This window comes from Gavialis gangeticus, unplaced genomic scaffold (genome assembly GCF_001723915.1).
Source record: "Gavialis gangeticus isolate Ggan-Ray unplaced genomic scaffold, GavGan_comp1, whole genome shotgun sequence".
Lineage (NCBI taxonomy): Eukaryota > Metazoa > Chordata > Crocodylia > Gavialidae > Gavialis > Gavialis gangeticus.
The window spans coordinates 20,488,827-20,500,707 of record NW_017729009.1 but is presented as its reverse complement, the minus strand read 5'-3'; the positions used below and the strand labels follow the sequence as shown (position 1 = coordinate 20,500,707).

At 44.3% G+C, this 11,881-nt stretch overlaps 1 protein-coding gene across 1 annotated transcript in view; it reads left to right on the top strand.

Annotated features, from left to right (window-relative positions):
• Nucleotides 1-4,235: 4,235 nt before the first annotated feature.
• Nucleotides 4,236-11,881, top strand: part of FAM210B (family with sequence similarity 210 member B) — a 25,304-nt gene continuing 17,658 nt past the window's right edge. Inside the window, exon 1 of the mRNA XM_019509768.1 lies at nucleotides 4,236-4,313. Coding sequence (XP_019365313.1) covers nucleotides 4,236-4,313 — 78 coding nt within the window. The remainder of the gene's footprint in view (nucleotides 4,314-11,881) is intronic.

Sequence of the window (11,881 nt, the reverse complement as noted above, 5' to 3'; positions counted from 1 at the left end):
AGTGAAGTCCCAGATGGACGTCACAGATTTCAGCTAATTGATGCACTTGAGTTCTTGTTACAAATTCTTTTTCATAGAATCGCATTACCAGGCCCCTCTCTTTGCTAACAGATATGCAACAGCCTCCTAAATGTTCTCTAAAGCCAGCAGGGTTTTTCCCCCCCCATCCTTTACTTCCTAATTTTTTTTAAATTACACCGTTTAGTGCTGACATTTTAGAACATTTTATAGGAACAATTTCCTCTCAAACTCAATATTTCCTGCAGCTTTTTAAATAAGTAAAATTATCTCAGAGACTGATTCTCTTAAATATTTCTCTATAGTTTTCCTGGACCTTTTGAAAGGTCTGACTGTCAGAACTAATTATGGTTCAGACAATTTTTAAAGATGCACATGTTAAGCAAATGGATGAATCGTACCTCAGTTACTAATCTTCATTACAGTGTTTCTTCATTTCATTTGAATGATCCCTCCTCTCTGTTTGGACCTATAAAAAAGGAGGCAAGTCCACACATGATATTTATTTGCTTGTGGAATGGTCTTTTGAAGACAGTGATGGAAACCACATTTTGGAGACATAAAAAGCCATCGTGGAGTCAAGGCCCTAAAGGCTGTACCAACCTCCATTGTTTCCTGTGTTAGACTGGACCAAGGGCTCCCACATGTGGAAATGAGGCCCTGGTGTGAAACACACTGGGCACATCTACACATACAATTAACACGCAGCAATAAACTCCAGCTCATACACACCTGAATTTATTCCTCTGGGGAACTGTGTTTGAATATGTGCCTGGGACCACTGCAGCATGTTGGGCCAGGTTGGAGCCTCCCTAGCTGACAGGGGGCCTGGGGCATCAGCCTGCCAGCCTGAGGCTGCTCTGTCCTGGTTCATTGTGCTGTGGAGGGGCTGGCTGGGGCACAAAGGGGCTTCAGTATGGGGCTAGCTGGCAGGCAGTCCCTGCACTGAAGTACCCTCATGCCCCAGCCACCCAGTCAGTGTCTACACGTGTGTTGCTGTGGAGTAAAAAAACCCACCGTAGGGTAGTACTTGAGTTTACAAGTACTAACCTGCAGCAGAGTTAATTAGTTTGCCCCATCCTAATAGCACTGTACATGTAGATAGTGAGACGTTTACTGCACAGCTAAATATGCAACTCCAGAGTAAATGTCTCATGTAGACGTGCCCATTGAGAACCATGGGCTTCTCTTATTTCTAACTTTCATTCATAACCCAACAGTAATGGAATCATATTTTCTACAATTAGCGAGCCTTAAAATCACGCAGGCTAAATGCCCCGTATTTACTCCTGTGACAAGGAGAGCATAGAAAGTGTTACACAATCGTCGCTTTGCACTCCCTTTCTGCAGATGCAAATGACAACACAAGGGGTGAAGCAGGTGAATCGGGTTGCCATTATTCTACAGAGGCAGAAGGGACCACCCTGTCTTGTAGGACTGGTATCTGTACTACAGCCTCTAGTCAACAGGAGCATCCAATGAAATCAGGTTCTTGCGACTGGTTTTGTAGTGAGCCATTGTATGCTGGTGTGTGTCTCGAACTCCAAAAATATCATTAGCAAACTAGGTCAGTGCTAACGAAAGCTGACATTGTTTATAAACATTCAGGCAAACCGAGATTTGGTCCTGAAATGTTTCCTAGCTAAGTATAACACTGTTACTTGTAAGAATACAAATGACATGATCCGGAAATGGAAATTCTTGTAGTTAGTTTAATGTAGGAACAGAACATGAGGATGGAAGTGAGGACTCCTGGTTTTCACGAGCATGCCCGAGTTATTGCCTCCTCCCTGCCTCAGTCTCACCATTTGTAATAATATCTACCACATCTACCTCACAGCAGTTTTGTGCCACCTAAATAATATTTGTGAGCTTTTATGGTACCCTCTGAAGAAAGGCAATAATAACCATTTTATCATCAATTACTTATATTGACTAGGTAAAATCCTGCACTTGTAAGAGAATAGGAAAAAATGTAGGAAGTGGTTTTATCGGTCTTAATTTTTGTGGTGATTTCTCAGAATCAAATCCTTTAGAGCTAGGATGAAGGTCATGGTAGGATTATTTCTCGATGGCCTATAACATCATAACTTACAGGGCTACACCCCAAGTGGATATACAAAAGCTCGTTAATCAAGGCATGTACAAGAGAATACAGGTTGGCAGTATTATTTACCTTTGGCACAGTTTTAAATAATATCTTCCACAGTTGCAATGTTGCCAACTTAAAGCCATAGGAGCAATGTCCACTGACCTCAGAAAAATGTGAGCTAACACACTGACTGTTGATAATATTTAGCCACACATGTCAGATACTCTTAACCCACTTCAGGGGGAAGACAGCATGTACATTTCATAGACATTAGGGCTGGAAGGGACCTCGGAAGAACATCGAGTCCAGGCCCTGCCCTGGGGGCAGGAAGTCAGCTGGGGTCATAGGTTCCCAGCAAGATAAACATCCAACTGAGTCTGAAAGGAGTCCGGAGTAAGTGCCTGCACCACCTCTGGTGGCTGTCTCTTCCAGGCCTTGGGGGCTCGGACAATAAAGAAGTTCTTCCTTATGTCCCGTCTGAAATGATCTTGGTGGAGTTTGTGACCGTTCGACTTTGTCATCCCCTGGGGTGCTGTGGTGAACAGGCATTCCCCAGATACTGGTGGACACCCCTTATATACTTATAGGCAGCCACCAGGTCCCCCGAGCCTGCGCTTTTCCAGGCTGAAAAGTCCCATGGCTCTCAGCCTTTCATCATAAGGTCTGTTTTCCTGCCCTCCAATCATGCACGTGGCTCTCCTCTGGACTCTCTCAAGCTTCTCCACATCCTTTTTAAATTGTGGAGACCAGAACTGGACACTACTCCAGCTGCGGCCTCACCAAGGCCACGTACAGCGGGAGGATGACATCCTAGGATTTGCTAGGGAAGCATCTATGGATGCAAGCCAGAGTTTTGCTTCACTTTGCCAGCTGCAACATCACATTGGTGGCTCATATTCATTTTGTGGTCAATCATGACCCCCCAAGTCCCTTTTGGCCATGGCGCTAGGCAAGCGTAGCATTGCAGAGCCTGTAAGCATGCCGCGGGTTTTTCTTCCCAAGGTGGAGTACCTTGCATTTTTCAGTGTTGAAGGCCATCAGGTTTTCGTCCGCCCATTTTCTAAGCCTGTCATGTTGTATGGTGCTGAACAGTTTGACCACAACCTCATTAGGTTGTCACACGGTGGGCATGTCTACACGAGGCATTTAATGCAGTTGCCTAATTAGCTCTGCAGTAATCATCTCAGGATCTGCATGTGCAGTGCTATTAGGATGGAGTAAACTAATTACCTCCACCATAGGTTAATACTTGTAAACACAAGTACTAAGCTAGAGCGGAGTTTTTTACTCTGCAGCAATACGCATGTTGACACCGATGGGGCCGACTGGGATACGAGGGTGCTTCAGTGTAGGGGCTGCCTGCCACCTAGTCCCACACTGAAACACCCTCATGCCCCAGCCAGCCCCTCCGCAGCACTTTGAGCTGGATCGGAACAGCTCTGGGCTGCAACAGCAATGGATACTCAAAAAGTTTCATGGAGCAGTATTACTTTGCATCACTTTCATGTGTTATACATGTGAACCAAGAACATCTAAGTTTTGTTGGGTTGAATAACTTCCTCCCTTCAGAAACACTGAATACAGTTGTTTGCTTTTCTCCTGAGTCAAAGATCTAAAGATCATATTTGACTTTTCTGTCTGAAGATGTGGTAGAACCAAACAGCAAAATAGGAAGTTGAAATCTTAGCTAAAAGGCCAAATTAGATTTGAATAAAACTTTCTGCAAATCACAGCAAATTAGCTTAAGCCACAGGTGGAAAATGGAAATTTCTTCATGGATGTCATGGTGGCTACCAAGAAAGGTCATTAAAATTAACTCTAAAAACCTGCTCCTGGTGTAGATGACTAGATGCTTCTGGGCGTCAAAAAGAGGGATTTAGAGCCACTTCATGGCTGTTGCTTCAAAGTAGCCCATATTAACAGGGACTGAAAGATATCAGTAGGTGGCTCCTTGTTGGCTTACACAAAATGGGAAGGAGTTAGCCACATTAGTCTCAAGTCAGGTAGAAGTCTGCTGCTTATGAAAGCTTATGCATCTCTGATTAAATTAGCCTGCCTTCTGTCTTACATGAAATGGGTCTTGATAAATTATCTGGATCATCAAGCAATTCCACAGCTGACAATAATGCTTAACGCACTGGCCAACATTGGAGAAATGAAGATTGGACTGGATGTGGAGCCTGAACTCCCCTCCAGGTCTGAGGTGAGATAGAGTGGGAGGAAATTTGCACTGGCATTGCCTATGCTTGTTCTGTTCTGTGGATAAAGAAATCATTTCCTTTGCTAGGGTTGTCAATTCCACACATAGCCAGAGCCCCTAAAAGTGATTCTCACTCACATATACGCAAAATGACTATATATCATCACACCCTCCAAATGAAAGAGCTACTCATCATTAAAATGCTACAGGGGATCTTCACACACCAAGGGAACCTAAACCTTCTCCCCTATCACACCAATAAAGCAGAAAGAAGACAGCAGCAGGGACTAGATTTCCTCCCCAGTACAAATGACTTCCTACTCAATAAAGCTGGCACTTTGTCCCACCTACTTGCATAATTTGCAACTGGTACAACACACTGGTGCTTTTTCCTTAATTTTAACTACATGGGATCGATGAAAACTCTGCTCAGAGAGAAATTCACCCCCCTGCAATGGACCAGCAAGAAGGCCCATCCATGCGTCATCCATAGGAGTATTTATGGCCACAGCTCTAGTAGAGGTTCTGCTGCTTTGGCACTCTCTAGGCTGCTGTTTTTTCAGGCTCAGTGTGCCTCTGCGGCAGCCTTTCAGAGTACATACTCATTTCCCCTTCACTGAAATGGACCCTACAGCCCAGCTGCCCTCAGGTACCAGACTCTCCGTTGCTTAAGCACGCTGTTTCCTGCAGCTCCGATCTTATGGGCTTTCTAGGTTTATGGTTCAGTGAAGGCTGGTAATTGGAGGAAACAAGCATATAGAATGGGTTCCTATTTGAAAAGGGTCAGGCATATCCAAATAAAATGATTTTGTCAAATCACCAACACATTTTCTGGTCTACCACTCTTTGAATACCTTTGGGCTGCTCTCAGAATCTTTACCGAAATACAAGGCACTTTAGCTCCCATGCCTGGCTTCTCCAAAGCACACAGACTCTCCTGCTCAGTTAGTTTTCTATTTCCTCAGCTTGGTCCCATGGTTAGTTGGGACCCCACTGTGAATCTAAAGTTATTTTCTGTTAAATCTGCTGATGTCAATGCATGTACACTTTTATTTTGTCTTCACAATATAGTCTGTACCTGCCAGTCTAGCAGCACACCTGTGGCAGGAGTAATTCATTTATTAAGGTCCTGGGACAAACGTCCTTGAGTCACTTCTTTTATAGGGATGTTTCTTTCTTGCTTAACCTTTCTGTATCTATGATTTGCTCTGCACCTTTCCAGGGTCACTAAGTCCAGTCTCCTGCAACTGCAAGCAACCATCCAACACATACCTGTCCAGAATGGTCCACAAGGCCTGTGCTACACATCACCAAGCACCTAATAATACAATAAAATCTACAATAATCCACAGGGAGAAAGCAGAGTAGAGGAACCCCCCAACCTTAATCCAGCCCCTGTCTTTGCCACTATGATAGCTGGAAATTGAGCATATTTTACCTAAAAGGTAGGTAACCCCCTCTGCTACAGAGGAAGGCTACCAACAGTGTTCCTGACTGAGTGGGGGATTCCTTCTTGACTCCAAAACCCTCCAGCCAGGTACCTGCTTGGGACCAAGAGAAGCAAAAATATTTTTAGATGCAATTGTTTTGCTACTCTGTTTGAGTATTTTCCATTCTCCAAATCCCTGCTCCTGAAGGCAAATTTGACTGAACTGGATTCCCTGGGTTTCAGCCATCACATCCTCCCAAGCCAAGGTGTTTCCAATTCCACTTGAATGGAAACCATCGAGCTCGAACACCCTTCCACTGTTCCTAGTCTGGGAGATATGTGATACAGCCCTGACAGCAATTGCTAGATTCCACACACACAGGGCCACGGACTGATATGGCAGTTCATAACATTAACCAGAATTCATAAATTGTACACAGCCAGATTTCCCCCATTCATTACACAGGCCTTGCATCATCTGCTGTACAAAGACAAATTTCACCCTCAGTGAATTGGTGAATATTTCCTTAGCAACGGGCACTGTGTAACTCTCCCACTATCCTAATTACACCACCCCCACTGCTCTTTTTTCCCTCGCTTTCTTCATAACCTAAGTCATATTGGAACCTGCACACTCTAATGTGAAAAACAGGGGCACTTAACCCTCTTAAAAAATACCCACGCTCCTAATTTATTATGCTACAGAGACTCTGTCCTGCCTTCTTTTTTGAATGAGGCTCATGATCAGTTCCCAGTTTTTCTCATTATATTCATCACACATAGTTTAACATCTGTAATGGTAATAAAAGATACAGCCTACATCATGCATATGTAATCATATCCCACTTATTTGCAGGAACTATTACTTGTTCATTATAAGGCATTATATGTTGGACTGATCAGATTCTCAATTCCTAAATTATTAGCAAATGAAAAGTTTTATAAAATGCAAAATCAATTTGCTGCCACGCATTTACGTGAAACAAAGAAAAAAAAGACCTCTGGGCTTTCCTCATTCTGAAAACATCATTCTAATTTGACTGGGAACATGGTTAACGATGATTATGGACTATCAAAATAAATGTGGATTAACTATGTATCCATCCTCACAAAATCATTCAAACTGAGGAACAGGTTGAAAATGTTCAAGTTAAAAGATAAGCACTAGTTAAAAGACAAGAAACACTGTGAAACTGAGGAAAACACTGTGTGAAAGTTATTTCGAGTCCATTGATCCAAAAAAAGTAGATGAAAGCAACTCTTGCTCGGGAAACGAGTGAGATGGCAGTTTGGCATTGTGGCTGAAGAAGTGGCCTGGGACTTACAATACCTATATTCTATTTCTGGCACAATCTCTGGTCACTTTGCACTTCTCTGTAAAACAGAAATAATGTCCTTGACTCTCTTGGAAAATTATGGAAGAAGAATCCTATATAACAACTAGGTAATATTATTGTGGTTGTTATTGTTATTAAGGTTCCCAGAAAGAATTTAAAAAATAGATCTTATTAAAGATATTCTTATGTTGCTTGATGAAGCACTTGATTATAAATGTATTTCTCCAGTACAAAGAGGAAGACTATTTCTAAATCAAATTAAAAAAGAACAATCATATGAAGAAATCTGACCCCATGGAAACTGAATTTTACATAATGAATCCAGAATTTCACGCTTGGTTTTCAATGTATCCAGCTCTCTCTCAACGACTTCCTTTATTTTTACTTAAGTTAAATAATGATCCCTGATAGTTTAATGACAAAAATCCATGTAGCCCACCCCTAGGCCTGCAGTAGTTCCCCCCTCCATGTCCCAAGACAGACATAGTCCCACAAACACCCATGACACAAGTTTTGCCTGTCAGCAGCTAGAGGTGCAGGGCCCCAGAACCCCGAAGCCCTGCACCGATCTCCAGTTTTGATGGAACAGAGCTTTTTCAAATCGAAACAAAATTTGGAATGGAACACTGCTCCGTCGAAACGCCGGTCGAAACATAATGCTGCCGTTTCGCACAGCCCTACTGTGCAGTAACTCGTGACTACTGCACAGTAGCATTATATCATGCTTCCTGCCATGTGAAGCTACCGTGCAGTAGTCAAGAGCTGTTGCTACAGCACCACATGTAGACGCAGGTCTGTGATCTCCATAGCCCTGCTACATTCCTCAAGACAGCATAAACGTACATAGCATCAGATGTGAGATCTTAACTTTAAAGCCATTTGATATTCTTTACATTGTCTATGTGACCGCGTTTCTTTGATTTAAAAAAAAGGGAACACCGTTATAGGACTGTATACCTTTTTGCCCTCTAGAAAATTCTGTTAATTATATCACCCTACAGAGATGACAAGAGTGACTTAATCTAGCTGTTAAATTAATATCTATAAATCATCTGTATCGACATATGACCAAATCTGTGCCAGAGGTAGACAACACTCATAGAAATGTCAGGGCAGTAAATCACAGACCTTTTTCAAAAGCATAGCACTTATTTGTTATTATGGAGTACATATAATATTATTGAAGTATCACTCATCACAAAGCACAATCTTCCTATAAAACCCAGAGGAATATTTAGTTCTAGAGATGTCTGTAATTAAAAAGAAAAAAATTGGTCTGAAAAAGGAAAATTAGCCCATTAAAATAGTCCATAAATTCTGTGAATTTTAATCAGAATTAAATAGATCATTTTAAGGCATTGCCAATATCTTTATCAGAAAAACTATGAATATAAACATTTAGCTGCAATTATGTAGCGACTACATCAAGTGATCACATGTTTGGTATGGATCTAATAACATCTTGGTCTCATTTGTGTGTTTAGGAGGAAGTTAGAGAGATGCATGATTATAGGGGACACGTGTGGAAATGCCAACATTCATATTACATCAAAGCAGCAAGTCAAATCTGAGGTCTTTTTGTAAATCTCAGAGAAACAGAAATTACTGCCTAACCTTGGAACTGTCTACATAAAGTGTTACAAAGCCAACAGAGATGTAGGAACTGACTTATATTCACAGGGAAGACGATCATGCCTAAGAGAAACCAGAGAAACGAGTCTGTCTTATTTACATTCAGTAGATATTTCACTCACTGCAGTGAATACAATTTCAAGCTTCCCCGCTTGGTACCTGTACTGCTAACAGCTAGTAAATGCTTGACAAGTTCAAGGAAGGTCTTTCAATGTACAGGACAAAAGCAAAAGTTAAACCAGGATTAAATATGAATGAGATGTTACTGAGAACCTGGTGTTCAGAAGCATAACTGAACACAGCCAGATCAGGATCAGGGCCTGTGCGTTTGCATGGCTGTAGCAAAGTTTAATGACACGATAATAATGCAGTTTGGTGCCACACCCATAAAGTCAGCCAAATTGTAGAGCGCAATCCTGTTAATAATTCTGTCTTCTAGCATGGTAAATGCTTCTGTGTAGATAGACAAAGAACTATTTCCTCTGCCAGATGTTCTGTAGCAGTACCAGAAGAGCTGGTAAAGATATGCAGTAGAGCTCCTGAAAACTGTTTATATTCTAGGTTCTCAGAAAGAGACAGATTTATGGAGCAAGGACTACATAAAGAATGAAACCCTGGCAGTGTGTGCCCTGCCCATTATGCCTGGAGCAAATGCTCCTTTAATGTATGCAGAGCTCCCTGACTCTTCCTTCAAGAGACTCCTTGAAACCCATCTGTTCTGCGGTGCATCCTGCACCGCCCATCACGCCATTTCAGTATTGTTTCATTCTGGGTAGTCCTGTGTGGTTCCGGCATGTGCGGCTTGTACTAGAAGCCCTTCCCGGCAGGAAACCTCCTGTTTGCTAGAGACAGTTCTCCTATTGTATAGGGCAGTGTATGCACACAGCATTACAAACATACCACCATAGGAATGAGAGGAAGGATGGCTAAGTAAGGAATGAGGAGGAAAACATTTGCATCCAGAGCTTAACATTCAGATAAGTTAAATGTTCATATACAGCTTACAGTTTGGGCTGTGCGATATGCAAAATTTACCCTCTCTCCCACTCCTGAGAAATACTGTGTGAGATCACAAAAGGTCTGGAAATGGCTGAAGTCAGGCATGAATCCTGCAATACTCCCTAGTAGGCCCTTCACCTCCCTGCTGCAGTTATCTGTAAAAGTCAACGATATTTTGGGAATCACCTACATATAACAAATTGCTGCACCGAGCCCGAAAGTGCATTCAACTATATGAGGAGATGCTGTTTTTGTTTCCTTTTTTTCTTATTATGTTTGTAGCTTAATGTATAAAGAACAGGATTGTTTACCTGACTTTGCTGGCCAGTCTTTAAAAATGTCAGGGACGTGGTAAGTTCTTCTGAGAGAAAGGAAACTGTGGGGTTTTGCTCTGCTTGTCCAGTGCCTGATACAAGGGGGTCCCAAACCATACCTGAAGCCTCTAAGAGGGCCACAGACCAGACACACAACAATACGGGTAATCAAATGCGGTGTGCCTTCTCAGAACTGAAAGCCTTGGTGCATTCAACATGTTTGATGTGGGGTACATATGTTGAGCCCTGAGCACATCACAGCTATGTCACCCCAGAAAGGGCAGCAAGCATATGTCCCTTTTGGTTGCTTTCCTAGCTCATAAGAAACATAACTGGTTAGATGGAAGGAGGCTTAATACACGTTTCTTTTTGCAGCTCAGCTGGATGTGCCATGCCTGCATTAGACTGTAACATCACCTGCACGGGCACAACATGCAACTCGAAGAGGTGTTACTGCCGCCCTCGGGCCTTACTTCAGAGAGCACAAGGTCCCGTGGGAGCCGTTGCACCATCTTGTTCAGCCACTCTGGCAGCAGAAACCTTGTCGCTGGCGAGGACCTGCATATCAGTCTCTTGAAACAGCAGAACTCCACTGGATTTCCAGCTGCTGGTGACTCTTGGAGGCGACATGATGTTTTTAAGCCTCCCTCAGAGGCTCTGGGTGTTGGCTGCAGTAAAGGCTGGAGACTTTGGCTGGGCTGTGCCAGTGCTCCTGCTGGGACCAAAGCTGGAGGCTCCTGGCTAGATGGTCCTGCCCCGATGGTCCTCAGGGTCAGACTGATCACCATATACGGGGTCAGGAAGGAATTTTACCCCGTGGTCAGATCAGTGCAGACTGTGGGGGGTTTCGCCTTCCTCTGTAGCAGGGGGGATGGCCTTCTCTCCGGGATCTCTTGAGCGTAGATTGACAACATGTCATAGAAGCAGGACGCTGGCTGCTGGGGTCCCCATGCTTTCCCCGCGGCAAGTTCAGGTGTGAGGGTGGTGTGCCTTGTGTCAGGGCTGCCGGTCGTCACATGTAGAGATTAGAGTGTGGGTGTGCACAGGGCGGTCTGGACAAGGATGCTCCTGCCCCAGGGCTAGACGTGACCCCTGCAGGTCCCTCCCAGCCCCACTCCTCTAGGATCCCATGACCTGATCCAGAGAGGAGCCCCCGCACTGCTCCGCTGAGAACCCGGCCTGCCAGGCCCTCCTTGTACTGCCGAAAGAAGAGGGGAAAGGCCCAGGGCCCGGTCCCTGCCAGGACAGTCACCTCCACGCTGGGGCATGCACCAGGAGCTCCATGAAGTAGGGGGTCACACACACACACGCACACACACCACAAAGTCACACACACCACGAAGCCACACACACATGCACCCATAAGGTCACACACACAACCATGAAATCACACATCCATCAAGTCACATGCACACACGTGAAGTCACACATACACACACACACCCATGAAGCCACATGCACACACACACTCATGAGGTCTCAGACACACCCATGAAGCCACACACACACACATGCACACCCATGAAGTCACACACACACAACCATGAAATCACACACACACCCATGAAGTCACGTGCACACACACATCCATCAAGTCACACACACATGCGAAGTCACATACACGCACGCACACACCCATGAAGTCACATGCACACACACTCGAGGTCTCAGACACACACCCATGAAGTCACACGCACACATGCACACCCCCCCCATCAAGTCTCACAGACACACATACCCCATTAAGTCAACCCCCATGAAGTCTCACACACACACCCCCACCCCCACCCACGGAGTCACACATGCGCGCGCACACCCAGGCAGGGCGGGGCGGGACGGGACGGGCGGGTGTCTCCGCGG